The sequence below is a fragment of the Paroedura picta genome, chromosome 2 (assembly GCF_049243985.1).
Source record: "Paroedura picta isolate Pp20150507F chromosome 2, Ppicta_v3.0, whole genome shotgun sequence".
Lineage (NCBI taxonomy): Eukaryota > Metazoa > Chordata > Lepidosauria > Squamata > Gekkonidae > Paroedura > Paroedura picta.
This window is the reverse complement of record NC_135370.1, coordinates 133,424,536-133,451,610: the sequence shown is the minus strand read 5'-3', so window position 1 is coordinate 133,451,610 and position 27,075 is coordinate 133,424,536. Positions and strand designations below refer to the sequence as shown.

The following is a 27,075-nucleotide window of genomic DNA, read 5'->3' as shown; positions in this document are numbered from 1 at the left end:
GATTGGCTGCTCCCTCCGGGGCTGGGGGCAGGATGTCACGTGCGGGCTGCGCTGGAAAGGCAGAGCGAGCGAGCGAGCGGCCACCTTGGCGAGGGTGCTGCTGCTCGGGACCATGCCGTACGTCCTCATCAGCACGCAGATCCGCATGGTGAGCGCCGGTGCCTGCCGGGGGGGCGGGACGGGGCTGGATTTACGCACAGATGGAGCGAAAGGGGACTCGGAAATCTTTGGCCCGTCCTCCTAACGCCCAGCCCACTTAATGTTTAGGTTTGTTTGCATGTCACTTCACTCCTGTTTGGCTTGTCCCGGGAGTGCCGGGTTGGGACTGGGGTTGCAGGAAAACGTGGTGTGTGTGTGTGTGTGGTGGGATAGAAAGGTCTCAGTGGATTTTTTTAAATTGGGCATTTAACCACAGCCGGATGTGTCCTGGTTATCCTTTTTAGGAATTGCACAGGCAGCTGTTTAGCTGTCTAGGCAGCTGTGCAACGGTTGGTGCCTGCCTAAAAGTCTATGCCATGCACCTCAGTGGCTAGAAACAGATGGACGTGCTATGAATGGGGGAGCAGTTGGAGGGTTTGGAAGTGAAGTGCAGGATAAAATCTTGCCATAACCCGGTTGATGTTAATGTGCTGTTTTAAAGAAACTTTAGTGAAAGGCCAAAACACCAGGAAGGCAGCTGTTCCTGACAAAGATTGAAGAGCCACTGGGAGTTCTGTTTGGAGATAGAAGTATGATATTTGACTGTTGAAAAAGCTCCTTGTACATTAGCTCATAGCAACAACCCTGTGAGGTTGGACAGTATTCCATATTGCCCAGGAGAGGATGCTGTGGCTAGTGAAATCTGCAGAGGCTTCCATTTCTAAAACAGTGCCTTCGTTTCAGAATCTGCAGTAGAAGGACACCTTTCCTGTCTTCTCACCTTTTGCTGCAGACTTCTGTCCCCCTCCCCAATAGTGCTGTTGCAGGTTTATTTGTTTCTACTACTTGTGGGGAAGGACAAGATACTAAACAGAAGTCCCATCTCCTGATTTGGTGATATTTGATGCTGACACAGAGAGGCGGGCACAACCACAAGATGCCTGCCAAGAGAATACCACAACACATTAGAGAGTGAGGTTATCTGTAATTCTTAAAGTAACAATTTGACATTTCAGAGAGAAACTCTGTTTAACAGCATGCCTTTTAATTTACTTAGCAGAGCCAATCAGAAGCTCTGCTAAGCAAATGCCCCACCTAGCCCCTCCTGCTCAAAACACTTTCCAGGCACTAGGAACGATGTTTGTGGGTGCCCATGGGCACCATGTTGGGGACCCCTTCCACGGGGTCAGAAAGCTGGGTGGGGGAGGAAATTTGGAAGGTTTGAAGAAAGCTAAATTCTAAGCCAGTTTCTCTTTGCACCTCTGTGGAATTGCAGAATACAGACAGCCCTGTCTAATGGCACATAAGGGTCAAGGCCGCATTGTTTGTTAACACATAACCTCACTGTGCCATCCTACACAGAAGGACACCCCCCCCTCTAAGTCCACTGACTGTCAGTTAGGAGTGGCTGGCAGGTCAGTCAGATAGATCTTGCCTTTCTCCACCCACAGGTCATAATGAAACCAAGAGTTAGTGTGTGTATGATTTTATTGGGTCCTGCAAATCAGCTGCATCACTCCCCCCCCCCCCCCCGCCCGCCCAAATCCTGTTACTTCACCCAGCTAAATGTTGATCCTCCTTCCAGTACAAGGAGAATTTTCCAGCAGAGGATGGTTCTACATTTAGCTGCAGAACAACAGGATCTAAGCCATTGTTTTTAAACTATTTTTTTCTTCAGCTAATGGTCTGAGAGTAAGAAAGCTAGGGGCTCTCTTAATATTTGCTTCTGTGTAATACAATTATGTTCCTGCCCATTGGCTTCTGCAACAACACATAGTAGCTCTAGAAGAACTATTGAACAAAAATACTACAATGGCACCCCCAGCACCCACTTTATACCTGCAATCCTCCTGGATGTGGGAGACTTGCCAGATCTCCACATTGTTATTCTTTTTGTATTCTGGCACAGGCAGTGTTAGAAGCAAAAAGATGGAGGAGAGAATGGCAGCTAGTTCCTAAAACTGTGCTAGGTGCAGTATGATTCTGGGCAGACAGGGATTGTACCAGTGCATTGCCCTGTAGACTAGGGGTAGTCAAACTGCGGCCCTCCAGATGTCCATGGACTACAGTTCCCAGAAGCCCCTGCCAGAATAGTGATGGGAGAGAGAGCTCAGCAAGGAGAAAATGCCTGTCATGTTGACCAGAAGGCAGTAGCACTGGTCTCCAAAATCACACAGAAAGCACTATTACCCTCCTGAACAACAGCTGAATGCCATGTGTAATTTATTTCTATTTATTTGGTAGGGCTGAGCAAAGTAGATGCTCCCCTTGTGCCCGGCACTGCTGCATCCGGTTTCAAACAGCCTGTCACTCAAGGCATTTTAATTTATTGTAACTGTAGAAGAGTTGGTTTTTATACCCCCATTTTTCACTACCTGAAAGAGTCTGACAACAGCTTACACTTACCCCTTTCCTCTCCCCACAACAAAACAGACATCCTGTGAGGTTGAGTGAGCTCTGATAGAACCTCTAACAGGACTGTGCCCAGCCCAAGGCCACCCAGTTGGCTACATTGCAGAGGAGAGGGGAATCAAATCCAGCTCTCCAGATTGGAGACCACCAATTTTAACCACTACACCACAATGTACCAGGTTCTATATGTATAATGCCTAAAACAAACTTTCCCGCCACAAAAATGGAAAGGGAAAGAATAAAACAAACCCCACTTAGAAATTTTAGGAGCATTAATCATTTAAAATAATGAATAGTTTTTAAAAACAGGCAAAGGCACACACACCAGATTACAAAACTGAGCAGTCATTCTACAGGCAGGATTTCTGATGAATCAATTTGTTTACAGTTCTGCAGTACTCAGTGTCTTTTTGCAGTAGCATGAAATAACTGGAGTGTATTCTTGTGTTTGTTTTCAAGGCCTGTTTTTTGTAGGCTGCCATTCCTTAGCAGAGCTTAAAGAGATTCTGCTTAAAGACCTCCTCTTGACACATACAAAGTCTTTTTGTTTCTTTTGCTAAACTTGCAAGCAAAATCTTTTGTGGCAGAATCTGTTCCCTGCAAGACAGGAAAGCATACAAAATCCTCTGCTAGTTTTGTCCTGCTCCTTTCAACTTCGATTTTCTTGTGCAAAATTTGTTGTTGCTTGCACTGAAAATGTAGCAACATCAGCAGCTTCATCCTTGTGTGTTTATAAACCTGACATTTCAGGGACAGAAAAACACCTCCCCTCCATGGAATTTAGACTGGATCCTGAACGTTTCCTTTTTGCCTGGGAGCAGCTTTGTTATCCCTGAGATTAGTTGCCCTGAGCTTCCTTTCTGCCAAGCACCGGAGTGTTTTGATCTTTCAGTTTCTCACAACTGATGAGAGCTGATGTGTTTACACAATATTTTTGGATTGCAAAGTAAAAGTGTTTTCAAAACCATCCCAGTGGCAACCAGGCAGGCTTTTTTTTTTTGGTATGTGGGAAGGGAGTTGGTGATTGTTTATTTCAGACTGCTGGTGAGAAAGAAATGGCTTTGGTAGGATGGATGGACAGAATCATAGAGTTGGAAGGTACCTCCTGGGTCATCTAGTCCAACCCCCTGCACTATGCAGGACACTTACAACCCTATCACTCATCCACTGTAATCTGCCACCCCCTAGAGCCTTCACAGAATCAGCCTCTCTGTCAGATGGCTATACAGCCTCTGTTAAAAAATCTCCAAAGATGGAGAACCCATCACCTCCCAAGGAAGCCTGTTCCACTGAGAAACTGCTCTGTCAGGAACTTCTTCCGGATTTTTAGATGGAATTTCTTTCGGAATTTCATCCCATTGGTTCTGGTCCATCCCTCTTGGGCAAGAGAGAACAACTCTGCTCCATCCTCTATATGGCATCCATTTAAATACTCGAAGATGGTTATCAGACCCCCTCTCAGTCGTCTCCTCTCCAGGCTAAACAGATCAAGCTCCCCCAACCTTTCTTCATACATCTTGGTCTCCAGACCTCTCATGATCTTTATTGCCCTCCTTTGGACATGCTCTAATTTGTCAACATCCCTTTTCAACTGGGGTACCCCAGAACTGAACACAGTACTCCAAGTGAGGCCGAACCAGAGCAGAGTAAAGCGGAACCATCACCTCCCATGATCTGGACACGATACTCCGTTTGATACAGCCCAAAATCCCATTTGCCTTTTTAGCCACTGAGTCACACTGCTGACTCATGGTAAATATATGGTCCACAGATTCCTAGATCCTTTTCGCACATACTACTGCCAAGACAAGTCTCCCCAATCCTATATTGGTGTGTTTGGTTTTTCCTACCTAAATGCAGAAGTTTACATTTGTCCCTATTGAATTTCATTTTATTCAAGTTTAGCCCACTTCTCGAGCCTATCAAGATCATGCTTTTCTATGCCGTCTTCTGTTGTGTTTGCTACCCTTCCCAGTTTAATATAATTTAATTTAATAAGTATCCCCTCTAAGCCCTCATCCAAACCATTTATAATATGTTGAACATCACAGGCACCAGGACAGATCCCTAGGGAACTCCACTTGTCACTCTTCTCCAAGTGGATGCTGAACCATTAACAAGAACCCTCTGGGTACAATCAGTCAACCAGCTATCAATCCAGCTGAAAGGGAAGCAAATTAAACCTGCTGTGAGCTACTGGTCCTTGTGGCAACCCAGAGTGCAATCAATCGTCATTTATTCAGTCATTGACCAATAGATACAAAAGCAAAGAATTAAAGGATTAAAACAAAGGATTAAAATCAGATCAATTCTCTACATTAAAATTTGAAATTGGGAGATTCTGTTATATACTGTTTTGAAAGCTCTCAAAAACTGTATATTACAGAATCTCCCAATTTTAAAAATATGCTGAGAAAATAGACAGGATACGTTATATAGCATTCTTTCGTATTTTGCTGGTTAGCCAAGCAAATCTGGCAATCTTGCTTGTAAGATTTCTGTGGGTGTCGGGCAAAATCAGTTTGAGTTGTTTCCTCATAGCATGGCAGCAGTCTGCTAGAACTGAAATTAAAGGAGCTACTTGTATGTATGTACTTGTATGGCTGTGAAAGTTGGACCATAAGGAAGGCTGAGCATCAAAGAATTGAGGCTTTTGAACTCTGGTGCTGGAGAAGACTCTTGCGAGTCCCTTGGACTGCAAGACGAACAAACCGGTCAGTCCTAGAGGAGATCAGCCCTGACTGCTCCTTAGAAGGCCAGATCCTGAAGATGAAACTCAAATACTTTGGCCACTCATGAGAAGGAAGGACTCCCTGGTGAAGAGCCTAATGCTGGGAGCGATCAAGGGCAAAAGAAGAAGGGGACGACAGAGAATGAGGTGGCTGGATGGAGTCACTGAAGCAGTAGGTGCAAACTTAAATGGACTTCGAGGAATGGTAGAGGACAGGAAGGTCTGGAGGATCATTGTCCGTGGGGTCGCGATGGGTCGGACACAACTTCGCACCTAACAACAACAACAACTTGTATGTGATTATATAATTTGCATTCGTCCTTAGTTGCATAAGCAAATACATTCTGCAATTGGAAGTCTTTTAAATTTCCCTTCTAAATAAACCGAAGGCAGGGCATTATATCGTATCTATTCCTCTACCATGCAATCCTAAAGAGAGTTCTAGTCCACAGAGTTGAGTGGGCTCAGAAAGGCTTAACTCTGTTTAGGGTTACCCTGGAAGGCTTGTTTTGTAAGGCTCTCTCAGCTTCTAGTCTCATAAGGAAATTCAGATCATGTAGTGTTTAATTTTTTTAAAAAATTATTACTACATTTCTCTTCAGTGGTGTTGGGAACAAACCTTGTTAAGTAATACAGTAGATTCAGCCAGGTAGCCATGTGGGCCTGAAGCCGCAGAACAAAGTCTGACTCCAGCGGCAACATTAAGACCAACAAACCTTTATTCTGGGTATAAGCTTGTGCACTTCCTCAGATACACTGAAACAGCAGTCACGAACCACTGCATCTAGGCCGAGAGGATGTTGTCAGGATGGGCTAATTAGAGTCAGGAAGATACATAATAATAGATACTTCAGGACTCTCTTTGTTGTCTCTTGTTCCGCCTGTAAGGGGAGCACTTCTCAAGCCTTCCTGAGCCATTCCAGTAACCTGCCCTAGGGGGTGTAACTGACTGCATTGCTCACTTCTCCCCTCACCTTTCCATTAAAATATATTTTAATATATTGGAAGTTTTTGTGAATTTTCTCCAACACGAAACATAAAAGGGTGACATATGGAGGATGGAGCAGAATTGTTCTCTCTTGCCCCAGAGGGACAGACCAGAATGAATGGGATGAAATTAATTCAAAAGAAATTCCATCTAAACATCTGGAATAAGTTCCTGAAAGTTAGAGCGGTTTCTCAGTGGGACAGGCTTCCTTGGGAGGTGGTGGATTCTCCATCTTTGGAAATTTTAAACAGAAGCTGATTCTGTGAAGGCAAAGGGATGGCAGGTTGCAGTGGATGAGCGATAGGGTTGTGAGTGTCCTGGATAGTGCAGGGGGTTTGACTAGATGACCCATGAGGTCCCTTCCAACTCTATTATTCTATGATTCTATGATTCTATATCCTTGGCTGTCAAACATTTTTTTCTATATAAACTATATATAGTTTATATATAGTTTATATTGTGCCTTAAACAAACTTTAAAACCACTAGAATAAAAGAGAGTAACTTCGTTTTTTCAAAATTTAAAAACATTTTCTTTGCAGGAGGTTGGACCCACAATGGTTGGTGATGAGCATTCCGATCCAAACCTGATGCTCTATCTAGGGGCCACGAAAAGGAATATGCTGGGGAACCATTTGTAAGTACATGTGTGGGGGCTTGGACCGCCCCTCCTGCTTCTTCCATCATTCCCTCCTATCACCATCTGGGTTCTGCTCCTGGGCTTCTCTCTTGTTCCTACTGCTTTACAGACAAGCCACAGACTGATTTCCATGCAACTTGGTATAGTGGTTAAGAATGGCGGCCTTTAATCTAAAGAGCTGGGTTTGATTCCCTGCTCCTTCACGTGCAGCCTGCTGGGTGACCTTGGGCTAGTCACAGTCCTTTTAGTGCTGTTCTCACAGAGCAGTTCTGTCTCAGCCCCACCTACCTCACAGGGTATCTGTTGTGGGGAGAGGAAGGAAAGGTGATCGTAGGCCACTCCTTTGGATGGTGAAAAACTGGGTATAAAAACAACTCTTCTTCGTATGTTAATCGCACCTGCAATAGCCAGCGAATCAGCTACTGCAGATCAAACCTCTAGAGCAGACTTCCTATCCTCTCAATTCTCAGTGGATTTTTTGGAATTCAATTCGATTGTTTTTATTTGTCGAAGGAATATCTACTCTCCATGCCCATCCATCAAAAGCAAATTGTGAGGATCAGTATTGGCATCAGACTGTGGGCCTTTCACATTTTAAACACTTAAAATTTTTGAACATAAAATTGCCCATTTCCCTCCTTCCTTAATTCAGGTGTCTTGCAGGTTGAAGGTGAAAAAAGATGTGAAATCTGCAACCCTCTTGGGAGGGTCAGGAGTTTAGAATCAGTAAGGATGAAGTGGTAGCCAGGGAATGGAAAGAAGTAGGGCAGGCCATATATCATCAGGAACATTACAAGGGAAGACAGGATCATTAAGTTAGTACAACACTTTGCACTACAGTTGCTGTGCAACCTTTGAAAAACCCATGTGAATCAGTCTTGAAAAAGCTGGGATGACATCTCTGGTAAAATGCAGAATGCAGTTGTTTGGGGGGTACGGTGTCTGGACTCTCACGAGAAAGTGAGTGAGCCAAGGTGACAATTCCATGGAAAGAGGCCAGTGAGGAATCCTTACCGTGGAGTGGAATCTTGGTGATGTGGAATCTCCTGATAATAGTTTGCACTTGGTTAGACAGGAGATGCATAGCAAGCGTAACTTAAAAGTTGCTTTCTAGGAAGGTTTTTTTGTCTGAATTTAGATGGGTGTTTTTTGCAAACCCTTATCCATTCTTCTGAGTGGAATGGCTGATAACAGGTACTTTGTTATTTCTCCTACTTTAGCTGACCTTGGAGTAGTTTAGGATTGTTGACCCAGGAGACATACTAAAGCTTTCTTATAATCTAGGCTCCCCCACCCAGTAGAGGTGTTCACTACCTTAGCATAGTTAGTGCATAGTCTCTGTATTTTTCCTGAATAGATTTGAGTTTTATATGCTTACATTTCACCCTGTACTTCCTGTTCTTCATGGTCTCTTGACTATATGGTCTCTTGACTGTTTGGTTTGGCATACCCTTCTGCCTGTGAGGATTGACTCTATTGCCGCTGAAGAATTAGGCTCTCAACCATGAAGACTTTTGTTGGCATAAAATGTTAGTCTTTACGTGTCGTATTAATCCAGTTTATTTTTGCTGCAATTCACTAGCATGGCTGATGGATTACTTTCTGTCTCCCGTCAGTAACGTCTCTGATATGTGCCTGCTGCCTTGGTTTTCCCTGGAACCTTTCCTGTCCTTTGCTCCCCATATCCTGTCTTCTTCCAAATCCAATTTCTTTGCCCTCCACAACACTGTCCAAATCAGTCTCTTTCTGCCCATAGCCTTGGATAACTCTGATGCATACTCTTGTCTCCCCTTGGCCTAATGCCCAAGTGTCTTTTTGTCCCTTCTCTGTCAGAGTTTAGTCCTCTCATTTCTTTCTGGAACTCTGCTGCTAAAATAATTCATGTACTCCCCCCCCTCCCTTACATATCATTCTACTGGCTTCCCATCTTTTCACATCCTCCGCTTCTGTTTAAAGCTCTTCATGGCTTTGCCCCACCTTATATTTCTGCCCTTATCCCTTCTTAGGATCTTTTCTCCTCTAACAGTTCAATTCTAAGTAGAGTCACACCCTTCTAAGTCAAAGGGTGTGGGTGGGTGAAACTCTGCTTGGGATGGCACACTAGTTCCATCACTCTTATCTGCCTAAGATTCAAATGATGCATCTCAGTCACATGTAGCTGTCCCTCCCACTTTTTCACTTTCTTTAGCTCCCAATTCATCCCCAGGCTGCAGTCTCCAAGTGGAGACCGGGTGGGGCATCTTAACCCTTTCTTCTGCGTTCCTTTTCCTCATTCAGAACACCCCCACTTCTGAGATGGAGGGGGAGGTGGCCAAGGAGGCTACCACTCCAAGCAGGGCCGCAGCTGCTGAGTGGTTCTGGAATCCAGTGGGCTTGCAGGGTGATGACATCACTTGCTGGCCACTGGATCCACTACACATTCAGAATCTGTGTGCCTTTGTAGAGCCCAGCCAGGGCTCCAACAGCTGTGTCGCCTCCTCCCAAAGCCCGTTGGTGAGGACATCACTTTATCCACCACTTTCACCCATGCTCAGTCATGGTTGCTGGGATATTTTGATCAATTGATTGGATTTCTAGACCACCACTCTCGGTCAGGCTGGCTTGAGGGAATTTACAATAAGATATAAAAAAACGTTTAAAAACCCCAATACATTTTGTCTGGCACACCTGCTACCCAGCTGCCATTTTAAAATGTTTTCCTCATTATGTGATCACTACTCAAGTATCTGAAATTACAGTATTTTTAATCACACACATACAAACGGTCTTGGTTTTGAATAGTCACTGTTTCTGTTTTTACCTTCAATCATGAAGGCTCAAACAATTTTACTAAGCAGGAAAAGAAACAATGTGTTAAATTGCATGACTGTAATCTTGAATTTGATGGGAAGCATCAAAATATCTTAAGATTTGCAAAAAACAACAGCCTAATGGTTAACCATGCCATAAACACCTTCAAGGTTTGCAGTAGGTTGACTAGATAGAGAAAGCTCAGTGGCTCACAGTCCTAGCAAGTGGGAGGCTTGTGTGTCTGAGCTCCCAACAAGGAATCCTTTCTGGAACTCATTGGCATGAATTTAATGTATCTTGTCAACGGTGGCACTTCTTTCTGGCTGGTGTGCTTGTAAACATTGCATGTTCTGTCCACACCCAGGTTACCGAGATGGAAGATGTAGGGAGTGTTTTACTACTTCTTACTGTGGCAAGAAACTATTAAATCTCCTCCCTTTGCAATTGATCAAGAGGAGGGCACAAAGAGGTAACAAGACAGCTTCTCCGGAATGCAGCAGGTTAACTGGGCCTTCATTGTGGGTGTGATGTTCTGCGTTCCAAGGGGATTAGCAAAAGGGAACAGGTTCTGAAACCAAAGCTGAACTATGAACGTAACTGAAGGAGGCCCTTTTCGTTAGAAAGTATCATAAAATGCAATCTTCAAGAGGAATTGAGCCACACATAAGCTTCCCATTGCCAAGAAATGCTAGAGGGCATCATCCCAATGGTCAGACATGACTCGGTGCTTGCACAGGGGATATTTTTACCTTTACCTTTATGCTTCCCATTTTCCTATCTTACAATCCTTCTTGATCCTCTCTTTCAGGCTGGATAGAATCACCCTAGCAGCTATTTCCCTCAGGCTTGAATGGGAATCCTTCTTGATCCCCTCACTTACTTGGCCTTCATTCCCAGTTAACTTTCAGTTCATAACTGTCATTCCTGACACCCTCATCTGAAGAATGCCATTTGGATCCCCTGTCATTCCAGGTTCTCAGACCAGATTACAGCATTAACCATACAGATTACAGCATTAACCTTTTTCCCAAGAAGGGGAAAAGAAGAGAAGAGCCAGGCCATTTCAGGGTTACCATCCTGAAGTGAGACAGGGAATTCTCCCCATCTATAGACTACAGCTCCCCTGTGGGGAAATGACAAATGTATAGAGTTGACTGTGGCATTACATCCTGACTGAGCTCTCTTCTCTCCCCAAACTCTGCCCTCCCTGGGCACTGCCTCCAAATCTCAAGAAATTTCCCAAGCCAAAATTTGTAACTCTAGGCTACCAAGTTCATGAAGAGATATTATGCGTTATTGCAGGGGCTGCAACTTGCAACCTTTTTACAGAATGAAATCGATTCCAAGCAACACCCCACCCCAACCCTGGATGTTACTAAGCTTTTGTTATTTCCAAGACTAGTCTAGGAAGACCACCAGAAAGAAAGCCATTGGGTGAGCAGCACAAAGAAAAATTGTATGAATTAAAAGCTTTATTTTAAAAAATCAAAAGCCTAGATCAGATCTTTTTTATAAGCTTGCTTGGGTCTTCTAAGGCAGTGGTCCCCAACCTTTTTATCACCAGGGACCGGTCAATGCTTGACAATTTTACTGAGGCCCGGGGGGGGGTAGTCTTTTTCCGAGGGACGTCACTGCTGCCGCCTGAGCCCCTGCTCCACTTGCTTTCCTGCCGGCGCCTCTGACTTCCCGCCACCCGCTGGGGGGTGCTGCCAGCAGCAGCTGTGCCGTGCCACGCTGAGGGGGAGCCCCAGCCATGGTGGCCACTGGAGAGCACCAAAAGTGAACTGGTGGCAGAGTGGCAGGGCAGCCCACGAGGCAGCAGCCAGGGAGGAGGACAAGGAGGAGCCACGGTCTGGTATCGACTGATCTATGGACCGGTCCCCGGACCGGGGGTTGGGGACCACTGTTCTAAGGGAAACATGAGCTATTCTGCATCTGGCATCCTCTTGGAACCTCAGTAGAATCCCTGCTTTATTGGGTTGGCTAAAGCATGAAGGAGCATTTGGCTACCAGAACCACAGTAGGGAATCAATCTGGATCCTTCATTTTAAAATCTATTATACTCATACATTGTTGATTATTTAGCTTCTTCATTAGCCAGTTGGGTATGTTTTAAATGCTCCTGTATATGACCTCCAAACCTCAGGCCTGGGGTACAGGCTATCTAGTCAAACCTCAGGCCTCCTGCACAGAAGATCCCATAATCCAGCTCAGCTTCAGTTTCTTATTTCCGTGAGCATGATAGGTGGTTAAACCACAAGGTTAAGAAATGAGCTGCCTGCAAAGGTGGGGGAGCATTTAAAGGGAGTGGCCAGCACACCAAACAGCTTAAAATGACAGGCATGCTGCCTGCTCCTATTCAATCCCTCTCCAACTGGGGTTTAAAGGGAGAAGGCGGCATGCCTTGTATTATCAGCTGTTCAGTGTGCACTCTCTCCCCTGCCTTCTCAGGCACTGCCTAAGAAAGGGGGGGGTGCATTTAAGTGGGCCGAATTGTGATTTGGCCATCCTGATTTGGACCATTTGAATGCTGGGAATGGATGGTTTGGCTCAGATGAGCCAAAAAAAAGTACTGAATCTGCATTGATTTGGATACTTTTTGGCTTAACTGAGCTGAACCACCCATGCCTGTTGGGAAACCATGGATGACATCTGTCTACAGACCTAGGTTTCTCCACCCTCCCCCCCTTCTCAGGCAGCAAAAATTCACTGCTGCCTGGAAAGGGTGGGGGCATATGCACAACCCCCGCCAAAAACCAGTTGACTCAATTTGGCTGCATCAGAAAAAATGAAGAGGTATTCATGCAATTCGGATTTGGCCCAAATTGTTTCCTGCCGAATCTGAAATGGAACAAAAAAATTGTTGGTACACATCCATAGTCTCCAATGTGGTTGACTGCTAACAGCTTTCCTGGCTTCTACCAAGTGTTTTTAGAAAGTGGATGAGACCAGGAAGAGCTTTTGCCCAGCAGGGCCTCTGACTGACCATTAGAGATTTGATTGGTTTTGCAGATTAAAAACATTGCTTTGGCAGTGGTTGCCACCATAGCACTAGGATGCTCAGTGTGTTACTGAAAGTGAGATGTGTCAGTCATTTTGTGGCTGGCTACACCGCCTGTTATTTTGTGGTAGCAGCCACTACACTGTGCTAGTATTCCAAAAAGTCTGGGAAACCTTGGTGTAATCAAATTACATGGAGATCTTCCCTCCCAGCATACTCACAAAGGTATTCTGAACACATGCACACGAAGCTGCCTTATGTCAGAATTGTGAGATTTCTACCAACACCTGACTGTGCCCCCTGGCCTAAAGCTTTCAAAATACGAAATGGTAAAATCTGACCCATGCATAAGTATATTAGTGTTACTCATAATAACCCAGATCCATGTAGCCAGGGGGTTTAGTTACTTTCTTATGTTCATAGTTTGTGTTGTTAGAATCCAATTGTTTCCCACAATCAGAATACGCTTCCTGTCATCATGGTACCTAGGGTTCTTTTTGAGTTGTTCGTAGAACTGCTCTTCTCAACCCTTCTCCATTTTGCTTGCAACAGCTGGGAGTACTACGTTGAAGATGCCCCCCGGATTGTCTTGGACAAGCTGGAGAAGCGAGGCTATCGAGTGATCAGCATGACAGGAGTGGGGCAGACACTGGTGTGGTGCCTTCACAAAGAAAATGCTAAGAACTCTGACTTTCTTCCCAACCAAGACATTGCTGTGAACCGCCCAGCATAAGACTGGCCTTTTTCTCTTGGTGAGAGGTTATATGTTTTCACACACCATGAAGTAAAATGTAGTCAGTGTTCTATATTGTGACCAGCAGCCACTGGTACCTTAAGCTTTCTCTGAGAGGAATGGTAGCCCAGTGAGATGCAAGGGGTCGGGAGACCCACACGTTTTTTTTAGAAAGGTGAATCCTTCTTGAGTATTAATTTGAATCCAATCTAGAACTGCTACTATGGAAGTGTTAGTCTTTTCCACTTGTTGGTGTTGAACAAAATCACCCCGGCACACAGTATGCTGCTTAAGTGACAGTTTTAAACTGGGGAGAGAGGGCAAAATTAATTCTAAGACGGCTGGACCATTTCTGGGGATGGAAAATAATAGATTGCCACAGAGCGACTCAGTTACTATTAAGCGCAATTTTTGCTTGAAAGCAGACTAAACATTTCCAGTTAAAGTATGAACATGGTTGGAGTTAGGCAGCTATGACTTGTGCCTTTAGAACCATCCACTGACAAGCATGCCACTAATATTTCACCATCCGTTTTGTAACCGGAACAGTTGCCATTTCACTGCTGAGATTATTTGGAAAACTGTGTGGACCAAAACAGTCAGTGGTAAGAATAATAATATACAGAAAATTTATCATGTATAACTTAATTTGCAATGAAGAACCACTGGAACAAGCAGTTTCACTGTACAAATAAATAACCATTAAGAAATAAAGACTGGCCAGAGCAAAGTCTGTAGAAACGGAGCATCGTACCCTTGAAAACAAGGAAACCGTTAAGAGTGCCAGGGAGCAGATCAAGATGGCTCTGTGCAACCTTCTGTCTGATTCAGAAAATTGTACAGACATGGCAGATCCCTGGGGCTTTAACGCTGTAGTGCTAGATCAGAAGCACCACAAAGGCACAGATTTCTTTTGTTCGAAAGGGTACGTTTGAGTCAACAAAAGTGAGGAGATTGTGAGAAAGACTGCATTGGCTAATGCTGGTATGTGGCTGAGGTCCTTCTGTGGTATGAATTTCCATGGTACTAGCAATTCCTTGTCTGTTAGTACTATACGCTTTGGAAGCACATAAAATATACTATTGAAGCCTTTTGCAAACAGCTGGAAGCTTTATTCAGAAATCATATTTTATTGTTGAATTAACATGCCTAGGTCAGTAATAAAACATACTTTATGTTAATAAATGCTACATTCAAACCTTTATTTGTGAAGCTATCTTTATTTCACAAGGTTCATTCATGAATATTACTTGAAATTCTCTAGCCCCAGAATTCAGAAATAGAAACACAGGGCCTTTATGTGCCGCTACTTTGAAGGAGAGCACAGTCTATAAATTCAAAGGAAAAAAAATAAAGGTGTTCATATGAGAAAATAAAAATGATTGTAGGAAGCATTTCTGTAAGCTGCTGTACAATGTAAATGCCAAGCAATCTCTGGGCGATCTCACATGACTAGAATTATGCATAAACTAGCTCACATTTTGTCACAAGGAGGCAGAATGTGGCTGGCCAGCAACTGGGCAAATAGATCTTCTCAGGTTTAGCCCAGGAAGACCACCCCTGTTGCCAGAGGCAGTTGGATTACTTCAGTCTGTTCCATTGGCATATTCCTCTAGCACATTGAACCTTCCATGCACTCTTGGGATGGTGGGAGACCTCTTCCACCTAAGAAGATCACGCCAACACCAGTGGAACTGACTGGTAAGATCCAATCCATGTTAAAGCTGTATATCAAGATTTTTGAATTCTAGATATTCTTTATTTACTCAAGAACACTACAACTGTTTTTTAAAAGGGCATTTATTGACTTAATTTAAACAGTCAGTGGAACAAAAGCACCCTGGCATTATGTTATGTGGAAGACTCCTCATCTTCTTGTTTCATCTGTTCAATCAATTTCTGTCTCTCAGCAGCTTGGCGCATCCGCATCATCACAAGACTTTCGTAATCTCGCTCAGAAACTACAGAACCCTGACAAATAAATGACAGCAGTAAATTAATGACAGCAGGCTGTGTCCTCTGTTTTATTAACCACACTGTAAAGTGCTAGAAATTATGGATTCACAGTTTGCATGTTTAGACATCTTTTCTGGTAATGTTATAAAGTGTGTGTGTGTGTGGGGGGGGACTCCATCACAACATATGCAGAATCTAAAAGGGCAGCTGTGACTGCTAACTCACATCTTCAGCCCATAAACTTTGTTCCACAGCATGCTAAGGATCATTTATTGACTAGTAAGCAGAAGCAAAACTGTTCATCTGAACACCATTCACATAGTAGCAGTAAGATATAGGCTGTGTCCTTTGTTTTCTGTTAACCATACTGTAAAGTAATAAAAATTATGGCAATTTAATTTTGGTGCTTAAAAAAAAAACATGGGTCACTTTGAACCATTCTCTAAACTTGTCAAAAGTTACAGAAAGTGAAGTATTAATTAAAATTGCTGAGCTTTTTAAAAAGGTAAAATTGACATCTATAGGCAACAGAAAACCAACTGAAGAATTTCAAGAATAGTGGAATTTTTCTCTGGAGCATTCGACAAAATGAAACTTCAAGAAAATGGGGACTCTGGGGGATAGAGGGAGGGGTCATATTGTAACTACTAGTAGCGTTTGCTGGCAGGGGGCTCCTGGGAATTGTAGTCCATGGACATCTGGAGGGCCGCAGTTTGACTACCCCTAGTCTAGAGGTTAAGCAAGGCAACCATCTTTTTCTCTTCTCACAGCCTACTCATAAGCTTCCCTCATTGTCAAATAACCTAAGGATGCTAAAGGAAGCTAGACTTCCAATTCCAAATTCAAGGCTTTCCCCTTTTGAGTCTGGGATGTCTAGGCAAAGGACGTGCCATCGAAGAGATAGTCATAGGAAGATGAGAGAGAAGGAAATTGAGAAGAATCTGAAAGCAACTCTCACGCAGCCACAGCAAGCAAAAATGATATGAATGCTGGGATAATTAATGACAGTCAGTGTATAATGGTTAGTATGTTGGATTAAGGCCCCAGTTCGAATCCCCCCTCTCCTGTTAATCTCACTGGGTGACCTTGGGGCCCCCCTCACACTCTCCTAGCCTCTCACAGGAAACATAAAATGGGGGAATGAAGAATTAGGTAGACTGCTCCAGGTTCTTGGAGAAAGGAGAGGATAAACATGTAGTAAGAGAAATACTTTAAGGTTGCACCGGTTCCCTCATTATAGATGGAATTCATTGCTACATGGAAATGACAGGCATCTTAAGCTGCAAGGGCAGGTCTTTCAGCAGCCATGAGCCATAAAATCTAAGAGGAACCTTCATGTTGAGAGGCAGTGGGAGAAACAATCACCACTGATGGTCATTAACACATAGTGTTGCAAGCTTCCATAGCCATTTGACAGGCTACTGCTGGAAACAAAAGGCTTGCCTGCATGGAGTTTGATCTTGTCCAGCAAGACAATTTCCATGCTCCATAAAATATGTAGCTCTGTGGTCTAGGCCTTCATACCATCTGTTACATACCATATGAGCAATGAAGTTGCAAACCATATGAGCCTCAATACAGAGGCTAATAGTGCATACCCCTAAGGGGTAGCCTTCCTAGGGTATGGCTCACTTACCTGAAGCCTACTTGAGGAAGTGAGCTGTGACTCAAAAGCTCACCTCTTTAAGGTATTGTTGGACTTTTGTCTCATTCAGTGCAGACTACCTTGAAATGTGTAACAAAAATACTGTTCTCACTAGACTAACATGGACAGATCTGTTATTTTAATAGCAAGTTACTATGTTGTATCCAACTCATATTTTCTACCAGTGATGGTTTACTTTTCTTTGAAAAGGAAGGGGGGTAGGAAAGATTTTAACTTGTCTCCCTATGCTGATCAAAGTTCCCCTGACCTCCAGAAACTGGATTATGGGCAATTCTTTGGGTAATTTTGGAAAGTCCTGTCCTCAGAGTTGCACTCCGCTTCTAGTTCATTGGATGTGAAATGTTATTACTGAAGAGCCGACATAACACTATGATCAACTTTAATGATAGAATCCTGGTAGTTAAGAAGTTCAGATAATACTGCAAGATTTCTACTGACAATATGTAAATCTGGGCCCAGCAATCTCTCTCCCAAGACTATATTTCCAGCACAAAGCATTGTTCTTTTCTTGTGAGTATGGGAAAGACAGTTATACTGGAACCAGATCCAGATCCAGATGAATTTTGCAAGACATAAAGCCATTGCTAGAGGTATGTTACGCTAAGACCACAGAGAGTATAAAGTATTTGACACCAGATCAATTGACAAGCTTAATCAATATTGCTATGATGCCAGATGATACCTCATCCTTCCCCCAGAAGTGCAAGGCAGTGTGTGCATCCCCCACCCCCAACTTCATAACCCCTTGAAACCCCTTGAGGCTGAGAAAGGAACTACCAAGGTCATGGGTCGAGATGTGAGGCTGAATCTCCTTCATTCCCAACACTCTCTCCACAAATGTCACACTGGCTCTCATCATCAAGGCATTCAGGACCAGTGAATGCAAAATAATTCTTTGAATGAGTTCATCAAGAAACACGTCACTGGACAGGGGACAAACTTCTGGTTAATCTTATTACTCAAATAGAACCCTGACAAGAAGAAAAAACGCTGCATGGAAGGCTCATTGCATATAAGGAAGGAGGGAGGCTTTTATGTTGCTGCATGGTGAGTCATGACGGCTAGAATTCTCTCTCATCACCTGACATGCTTTATTTCGACATTAAGGAAAAAGAAATTTCCCATTTCTAACCACAATTAAAATTACATGAACTCACTTGTTAGAAACAGAAATAAACCCTACTGGATACTGTCTTTGCCCTCCTACCGTTGTCACACTGAAGCATAATATGAAAATAATTCAGATATCCCACAGAAGTCTAGATTCTCCTAAGGCTCTGTAGCAAGGGTTGGTGGCATTTCATCGCTCTACACACACCTACTTCCTGCTATCTCAGCAATTAACTAATAGTGTAAATCCCAGCCTCTGACGTGACTGAGTCAGCAAGGGCACGGCACAGAACGCACACAAGGAAACTTCAGCCTGAATAAGCAAACAAGGAACTGAGGAGAGACAAGTGGAGAGCAAAGAATAACACTGAAGGAAAGGGGACCAAGGAGTCAAGGGGACACAGCCACTGTCCCAAGGCAGGAAACCACTGACACACCTGCATGCTGATGGTGCTTCCTTCACAATCTACTCTGTTGGCTCCTTCTCTGGCCCACCATCTCACGGTAAGTAGTTATCTCCACATTATTGTCTTAATGTTTTAATGTATAAGTTTTTCGTGGTTATCTTTTCGGTAATTCTCTTAATGATGGGTTGATAGTGACCTCTTTACCACAGAATATTAAGATGATCCCAGTGCTGCTTAATGCTCTGGAAGATAAATAAAACTGATTCATACAGCGATGTTCCAATGCCGACTTTCTTTGATCTGGCAGTTCACATTAGAAGTCAGACTGGACTATTCCTTTCTCTGCCAAAGTGATCTATACTGGTAAAGGTGGTCTAAAAGCCTAAATAGGGATGGGCAACTGCTAAGCCACTGCTTATAATCTGCATTAAGTGGAACAGACAGGTGGAGTGAGAGGTCATGGACAGGCAAATCAGTAGTGAGAAAGTCTGAAGGCAGTGGATACAAAGATAAGGTTGCTCATGAGAGATGGTACAGAAAAATTTGGTCTTTTTAAAAAGGAAGTGACCTAATAAATAGACTAAAGGAACAATAGGGTAGAAAAAGGCACTGTGGGTGGTATGGATGTATGGGAGAGATTTATGATCTGGTAAAAAACAGTGTGGAAGAAGGGGAGCCTTTCCTACTCATTTTACTGCATCAAAGCTCACTGAAACCCATGAAAGAATTATTTAAAAAAAGAACATCAGGGAGGAAAATTGGGTGCAGGATTACAAGATTTGGGGTGATGGGCTTAAATTCGATAAATACTAGTGGATTATGGTTTAAAGCAGTGTTAAAAATAATGATCTGCAGATATGACATAGGGGTGGGGTGCAGTCACTAAGTTCACTCACCAAGCATATTATACTTCTTCATATTCACCAACTACAATTGAAACCAGATTAAGATGGGTAGCCATGTTGGTCTGAAGCAGCAGCAAAATAAAGTTTGAGTCTAGTGGAACCTTTAAGACCAACAAAGTTTTATTCAAGATACAAACTTCAGTGAGCAAGCACACTTTCAGATATAATGAAAATCGTTGAATAAATTTTATTTCATTATATCTGAAGAAGTATGCTTGCACACAAAAGCTTATATCCTGAATAAAACTTTGTTGGTTTTAGCAGTGCCACTGGACTCAAACTTCATCATAAAATTAAAACCATAAGTGAAATTGACTGGATCAGGGTTTTTGGCAGTGAGTTAACCTCTTAAACCTCAAGTATGAAGCCACTCCTCACTGATCCACCTACCTGTTCATGTATTTTGTTCAGCTGTTTATATGTATGTATTTTTATATGTATGCATTTTTAAGGCTGGTTTTAACATTTTTAATTGTTTGCTGACTTGGGAACCCTAAAGTTGGGTGGAAAGGCAGCATAAAAATAGTTTGAATAAACATATCCTGTTCTATGCAAAGCAAAAATTCATTCTGTTGTTATCTCAGCAGGTTGGGATGACAGAACCATGAGCTTCCTACTTTTATATGTTTAAATTAGTATTTCAGTTCTAAAAACTATCATCAGTTTTAAATTTCACAGAAGCTGAGACTCATTTTGTATTGTCTTCCTGCATTTGGAAGGGAGTACTGCATGCATACAGCAGTCTCTTGGGAAACAAAGTAGTTACTAGCCGTACTTCATAGGCTAAGAAGATTACCTTCAAACATACTAGTGTATTCCTTACATAATGACTCCTGAATTCAACTGGCACCATGTATATGTTTTTTGTGAAGCCAGTTTGTTGCTGTTCCCCTCCCCCACTCTTTGTTCCAGGAAAGGAGATGTTCCTGACATTGTCATGTTACCTTGAGACCAAGGCCTGAGGCCTCCTTCACTCAATAGTTGCCATCCACCAGCCTTTTACTATTTCCCTCACCATGGACACTTGGCGGAGAGGATCCATCAGGTCCTCAGGCTTCTTCAAGCGTCTCTCACTCCGGAGGAATAAGAAACTGGGCAGTCAAGTCATTATCTTGGATCAGAACAGCCAAACACTAGACACCAATGGACCATACAATAAAAGGGAGCTCCTAAGAGACTTGAAAGGGAAGTCCTACTTGTCATGTCAAAGTGAGCAGAACTTAGCCACAAAGGCGCAGCCGCCTCCCAAACCACCACGACTGTACCTGGACAGTGCCAGCTGCCCCAATATAATAGATCACACTGATTCGCCCTCAGCAGAAAATTCCTTTCCAAGCACTTCACGTCACTTCCATAAGGCCACTCAGACACATGCAGATCTTCTTTGCAAGAACCAAGCTACGGACTGGTGCTACTCTGAAACCATCTCATGGCATGGCACGCCTGATCCATCGGACGCTTTCTTTTCTTTCACACTAGACTTGGGCCCCTCGCTCCTTGATGACATTCTGCAGACACTCAAAAGCAAGAATGTGCTACTGAATTAGTTACAATTTAGCTGCTCTAGCAGAAACCAAGGAATAAATAATTCTACTGGTTCTCCTTCACTGTCAGTACATGCTCAAGGTGGTTTAACTGGACCAGTTCCATGGAGCCTTCTACACAGTATACTAACCAAGAAATAGCACCACCCTGTTTTGGATACTATTAGAAACATTGCCATTCCTTGCATATTTGCAATCATTTCTTCTTTCTATTTCAATCTGCTTCACTCTAGTGTGGGGGGAATACGGTTGTACGCTTCAGCTATTTCAGAGTCTAGAGCAAGAGTGCATGCACAGGAAGAATTGGTGGGAATGGCACATTAAGGCATCTACAGGTTTGTTTGGCCATCATCCCCACAATTTCAGCTATGTATATCTCAAAACCAAAGCTGTGACACAAAAGATTGATTTAGAAAAAGAAGGAAGGACCTTGAAACCAGAAGTAGAGGTAATTCAGAATATAAAGATTATCCTTTATTCCAGTGCATATTTGTCCTCAGTAATTTTAATTAATGGCCATATTCAAGCTACTGGAAATTCAGAGGAATTATTTCTCTTTGTAGTCATCCCAGGGGAAAGGAATTTATAACACTTGCATCTACAATAGTAATTTGTAAAGAAATGAGCCAGAAAGTGTCTATTTGCGTCCTGATTAATACTAATTGGGTTTTTTTTTTTTGGTGCTACCTTCAGTCTCTGTTAGCAGTGTGACTGGGGCAGGCCTGAATATTTCACCTATCCCATGCAAAGGGTCTTGGAAGAAAAGTTATAACGCTACTGGCTTTTGTAGTTTTCTCGGGTTGTGGGGCCGTGTTCTGGTAGCTTTTGCTCCTAATGTCTCGCCTGCACCTGTGGCTGGTGTCTTCAAAGATCTATCACAGCAAGATGTGAATCTCTCTGTGGCAGAATATGACTGGGGTTGGATGTGCTTTTAGAAACCTCCTTTCCTGTACCATTTCCTTAAAGCAAAAGACAGCTACTTGGGTCCCCAAGGCTTGCTTATTGGATCAGATGGTTCCATAGTTGTGTCAGGGTTTACTGATTTAGAGTTGCCACCATGAGATGCCCACTCTTGTTTACATGTACAAGGAATCCCAGCCACATACCTTTACTCATAGATCAGTCTCAGCAGAAAGCATGCTTGAATTAAATTCTGAACCCCACCCAGTCTTGCATAGCTGAGATCATGACAATGTCATTATTTAAAGCTAAAGCAAGCCAAGAGTTCTAATTAACTGCAATTCTTACCCTTGAAGCAAGAAGTGTAAACAAATCAGACAGAAGTTAAATCAGGGTTTATTGTCTCACACTAATAATTTGGCTGAGCAGCTTCTCAGAAATGTTAAGCCTTCCTGCTATGGAACACAACTCATGCCAGGTGATGCCTGCTTTAGCAGAGAAATATGATAGTAATCTTATCAAGGTGTTAGATGCAATAAGCCAGGAGGTATTTGCTTCATTTGGATCTCTTCATCTTTGTAGAAAGTGGTTCTCACTCAGTCTTCTGACACAATAAGGCATTATGGATGTGGAATACAGAGGATATTGCTGAATCTTCATTAACTGGATTTTTAAATAAAGGTGGCTTTATTCATTGTAAACCACCTTAAAAACTGAGTAGCAGAAAGATGGGATAGCTGCATTTTAGAATGATGCCAATCAACACTGCCACTGAATTTTACCTTCCAGAAGTACCATGACTGCACATGTGGATAGATGTTAACTGGAAAACTAATAAGAGCATGAAAAATATAAAATACAAAAATGATAGGGAGGAGTCAGGGAACAAGGGCTAGGATTTTTGTACTTTGCAAATATTATAGAGGCATCTGAGGTGCATATTAAAATTTATAAATAGGTAATATGTCATGGAGCTCAAGGAGGCTACGGAAGAGGGCAATGGAGAGAACAAGAACACGTTACTAATACACAGTTCTGATTTCGGACAACGAAAATCCGACTTCGGAATGTCCAGCAGAAAGTAGTATGGTGCTGAAGAGAAGGAGTCAGTAAGGTCACTTCTATAGAAACCAGGTGGGAAGGAATCCCATCACAGGCATGGCATACCTCAGGTGTTGGGCTGCACTGGAACACTCTTTCAAGTGGCTGGTCATAGGAAAACTATTCAAAATACAGAGGCCATATGTGGTTCATGAGATAATCTTTTGACTGGTTAGGATTTTTGTGCAGTGGCCAGGAATAAAGAATTTGCTTTAAGAAACATTCTATACTGCAATTAAACAATGGACTACAGTTTATGTTCTGCAGGCAGGCCTGTAGTTTTCAAAAACTACGAAACACATGCTGCTCTGTATTTGTTTCATTTATATAATTTCTAAAGGTCTCAGAATGCAGTTTTCTTGGCCTATAATTAAAGTATTGCTTTTTAGTTCAGAATTCAATGGATCATTTTTGTTGCTATTTTCAAAAATCCCTCAGGGTTTAACTAAGCATTTTGAACATTTCTTCCAACAGCACTCCTGTTTTCCAAAATACTTTGGCTTTATCACACTTGAGTGCAATTGGTTTCAAGAGGGAAAAAAAACATAAGGGGTCCTGGACTGATTTAGCCTAAATGATGTACCCATCTAGATTACCTTTAGTTGGGACCACACTAAAACATCTATGTTGGATATATAAACTTTAAGGTCTTCTTGGAAGTACTTGAAGGTGTTCTACTGAGTTGCTGCAAGGTGTAAAGGAATAAAGCTTACCAACTGATGCCCTAATAGCTAAATCACTCTTGACAGAAGGGGCCAACCTGTGCCAGTCTAGCAGGCAGCAGGAGTGGTGTGAGTAATGAAGCTCTCTCACTTCCATAAAGCTATCACCCTAAAACACAGCTCTGTTTGTCTTACTCCTCAGTTCAGACACACTAACCCTTTGCAGCAGGCAGACTACAGCCTCCCAGTAACAATAATGTGTTATGGAGACAAGCCAAGAGAAACCCAGTCTGGAGCCAAACCTTTCACAAGAAACAGTACACGATGCCAGAATACCAGGGCTAGGCTAGGCTATAGAATCTGGTAGAGAGCCTAGATTGTGGGGGGAGCCTTCTGGCTGGTCATATGTTGCCCTTCTGTTCTTAAAAAAGGGAGCAGGGAGACACTAGCCACTGATGTGGGCCTACTAGTGATGCAACCCACTATTTTGTTAAGTAAGTCTACCTCTGCCCAAAACCGACTGCAGGGAATGGAAAAAGGCACAAACAGCATCTGGTGATGTCATGATTATTTGGAATCAAGCACAGAGAAACCTGAGAGCAAATCAAGGGAAGGAGCAAATAACAGCTGCCAGAACATCCACTTAATAAGGACACAACTGCTATTTTGTTACCAGTATATTGTTGGGAAAGGGAGATGCAGAGTCACCACCTTTTTTGCCTTTTTTTATATAGCAGATATAGGAAGAGTGCAATGAATGTACAGGTCCCTCAGTGAATAGTGAGACTTTCTGTCAGTACAATGAGAACTGCCCTGCATAGAAGAATTCTACCCCCATCTTCCTTCTTTGAAAAGATGTGAATATACATCTCTTCCCAAGGCTTGTACATCAAGTGACTCAACTATAATATGATAGACATTGCCAAAATTTCCCTCTACACATTTTAGTTAATAGTAATTCAATGAGTGTCTTATTGAAGCATGTCTACAAAAATTCATACATCAATCCAGACTGATGTTTTAATTAGAACCAATTCACACATATATGTTTAAGATTTAAAACCAGAACAATCTCAAAAAGAGAAAAGGGAAAACTGGCATATAAGCCGACCCGCATATAAGCCAAGGGACCTAATTACACCACAAAATGCTGGAAAAACTTATTGATAAGCCGAGGATGGTGTTTGGATAGTGGCTATTTCTCCTTTCCTCCCCTTCCCCCCTCCCGTTTTGGGCAGGATCTTTTCCTTTTCTTCCCACCCTCCTCCTCCTCCTCTCCCCTCTTCTTTCCCTCTGACCCCTCTTGCTTTTTTATATCCAATCCTGTGCTCCTTCTGTTCCCTCCACTTTTAATTCCATTCCTCCTTATCCTCTCTGCTCTCCCTCTGAGACAGAGGCTTCAGGGATTCCTGCAGCAGCAGCTACACGTACTAGCCTCTTAAAGGCAGTGAGGGGGGTGGCGGACACTGCTCTTTCCCTCCCCCTCCACTGTCCCTCCAGGGCTTGCTGCGTCTCTACTCCATTTCTGCCTCATCTTATTCAAGTAAGTTTACTCTTCCCCCACCCCAACCCTCTTGTCTGGCAGCTTTTTTTTTATACCTGCATATAAGCCGAGGGCAACTTTTTCACCTTAAAAAAAGGCTGGAAAACTCGGCTTATATGTGAGTATATATGGTAGAAGAAAAGAGTCTAAACCAGTATTTGCGTCAGCCTGGAACATCCAATTCAGATGCCGACACCGCGAACAACCCTAATTAGTATAGGGTTGTGTTTGCCACCGTGTCTTATGGTTTTATGTAGTAATCTGTTTTAACTGTTAAGGATTTTTACTGGGTTTTTAACAGAGGTTGTAACCCACCGCGAGCCTCTGGGGAGCGGCGGGCAATAAATTAAATAATAATGATAATATAATAATAAAATTTTTCTACTGCTATGGATAGTCAGAACAGATATCTCAAGAATTTAAGTAGCTTCTTCCATTTCACTTACCTGGGTTATTCGTGGCTGGATTGTACCATCAGAAAACACTGTGCTGTTCTGTGGCTGGCCCTCTAGCCAGGAGATCTTTAGAGGATTGTTTATCAAGCCAACTTCATTCTTTACTGCCATCTCCTATCAAATAAACATAGTGTGCCTGTTAGGCAAAGAGCTCATTCCATTTTGCAGATATAGTTATTTGGGCCTCTCTGCCTACTTGGCCCTTATCATCTTCAAGGCCAGAGCTAGGAATGGGGTCACTGGCTCCTCATGAGAACCTGCAGCCCTACAGGATTTGGGGGGGGGGGGTCAGGAGTGATAAAGCAATTTTCTAGAACGTTCCTGACTGGATTGCTAACATTACCTGAGGCTGGTTGGCCAAAAAGATATAACTGAGCTAAGAGCCTGGAGGAAACTAGCTTAGATTCTTACAGACTAAAGTCCAGGACTACGAGATTTCAATGGATTGCAATGCAGAGAATGTTTTGAGTTATGGTCTTTGACTTTAAGACTAAGTTTATGCCATCTGATGCAGATTTCAAATGTGCTTGATAGTTAGGCTAGTTGTTGTTTTCCCTGCTGTATGATGTTAGAGTTTGATGTTATTCAAATAAATTATATTTATATTTACAAGGATTTCTTTCTGTGCCCGCTAATTCTGGGAACTCAAAGGATTCAGGTTTGGACTTCATAACAGTGTTATTGCAACCATTGTATTTCACTGACCCATGCTTTCCAATCAAGCTCAAGGAAACAGAAAAATAGCCCAAAGTCAAAAATTAAATTGTCAAACTAGGTGAAACACAAAAACCTTGTATTTCAAAACTTTGTAAGACCCTCCTTTCAAACTCCTGAATGAAAAGTTTGATCATTATGACTGGACTGTAAACATTCATACAATAGGAGGGTCAAGGATGCACCACACATGGCACAGGAGGCTTCTGCCACTGTAGCTACATAGAATCATAGAGTTGGAGGGGAACTCCAGGGTCATCTGTCCAACCCCCTATATAATGCATGAAATCCACTACTACCTGCCCACCCACAGTGACCCCAATTCCATGTCTAGATGATTCCCACCCACCCCCAAAAAGAAAAGAAAAGAAAAGAATGCCTGGTCAGTCCAGTCTGGAGGAAATTCACCTTCTGACCACAAAATGGCAATCAGCATTTCCCTAGGCATGTAAGAGCTTGGCCACAAGAGCCAAGCTCAGACTCAATCCCTTTTGCCCACCCACTTACAATCCATCTAAGTTTACAGAATCAGCATTTGCCATGCATTCTACAACCGGGGAGAAACACTCTGACTACAAACACTATTACAAAACATGGACTATTCAATTTTACCATTATTTTTGCCATAAATTGCACTGCTATGATCTCAACAGCTTGTAAGGTCCTAAGGTCCATTTCTG

General features: G+C 42.9%; 3 protein-coding genes across 4 annotated transcripts in view; 2 read left to right on the top strand and 1 right to left on the bottom strand.

The window, feature by feature from the left end:
* Window positions 1-15,440, top strand: GCHFR (GTP cyclohydrolase I feedback regulator). Of its 2 annotated transcripts, XM_077322870.1 has the most exons (4): window positions 1-148; window positions 6,811-6,905; window positions 13,252-13,451; window positions 15,346-15,440. In XM_077322870.1, exons 1-3 carry the CDS (start codon window positions 113-115, stop codon window positions 13,430-13,432), a joined length of 312 nt encoding a protein of 103 aa, XP_077178985.1. In that variant the 5' UTR covers window positions 1-112; the 3' UTR covers window positions 13,433-13,451; window positions 15,346-15,440. The 2 variants fall into 2 exon arrangements, with proteins under 2 accessions (XP_077178985.1, XP_077178984.1); XM_077322869.1 differs by lacking the exon at window positions 15,346-15,440 and having other exon boundaries at window positions 13,252-14,636.
* The window catches only part of DNAJC17 (DnaJ heat shock protein family (Hsp40) member C17), a 26,123-nt gene continuing 14,262 nt past the window's right edge, over window positions 15,215-27,075 (bottom strand). Inside the window, exons 10-11 of the mRNA XM_077322864.1 lie at window positions 25,673-25,795; window positions 15,215-15,403 (exon numbers count right to left, since the gene is read on the bottom strand). Coding sequence (XP_077178979.1) covers window positions 15,284-15,403; window positions 25,673-25,795 — 243 coding nt within the window. The 3' untranslated portion in view covers window positions 15,215-15,283. The remainder of the gene's footprint in view (window positions 15,404-25,672; window positions 25,796-27,075) is intronic.
* C2H15orf62 (chromosome 2 C15orf62 homolog) lies at window positions 18,311-25,678 on the top strand. The gene is made up of 2 exons (XM_077322867.1): window positions 18,311-18,668; window positions 20,389-25,678. Exon 2 carries the CDS (start codon window positions 20,493-20,495, stop codon window positions 21,021-21,023), a length of 531 nt encoding a protein of 176 aa, XP_077178982.1. The 5' UTR covers window positions 18,311-18,668; window positions 20,389-20,492; the 3' UTR covers window positions 21,024-25,678.

Coding starts and splice junctions, on each gene's coding strand:
- GCHFR (XM_077322870.1), top strand. CDS start 113: ATGCCGTACGTCCTCATCAGCACGCAGATCCGCATG. Junction 149..6,810: donor TCAGCACGCAGATCCGCATG/GTGAGCGCCGGT, acceptor TTTTCTTTGCAG/GAGGTTGGACCCACAATGGT. Junction 6,906..13,251: donor AATATGCTGGGGAACCATTT/GTAAGTACATGT, acceptor TGCTTGCAACAG/CTGGGAGTACTACGTTGAAG.
- C2H15orf62 (XM_077322867.1), top strand. CDS start 20,493: ATGGACACTTGGCGGAGAGGATCCATCAGGTCCTCAGGCTTCTTCAAG.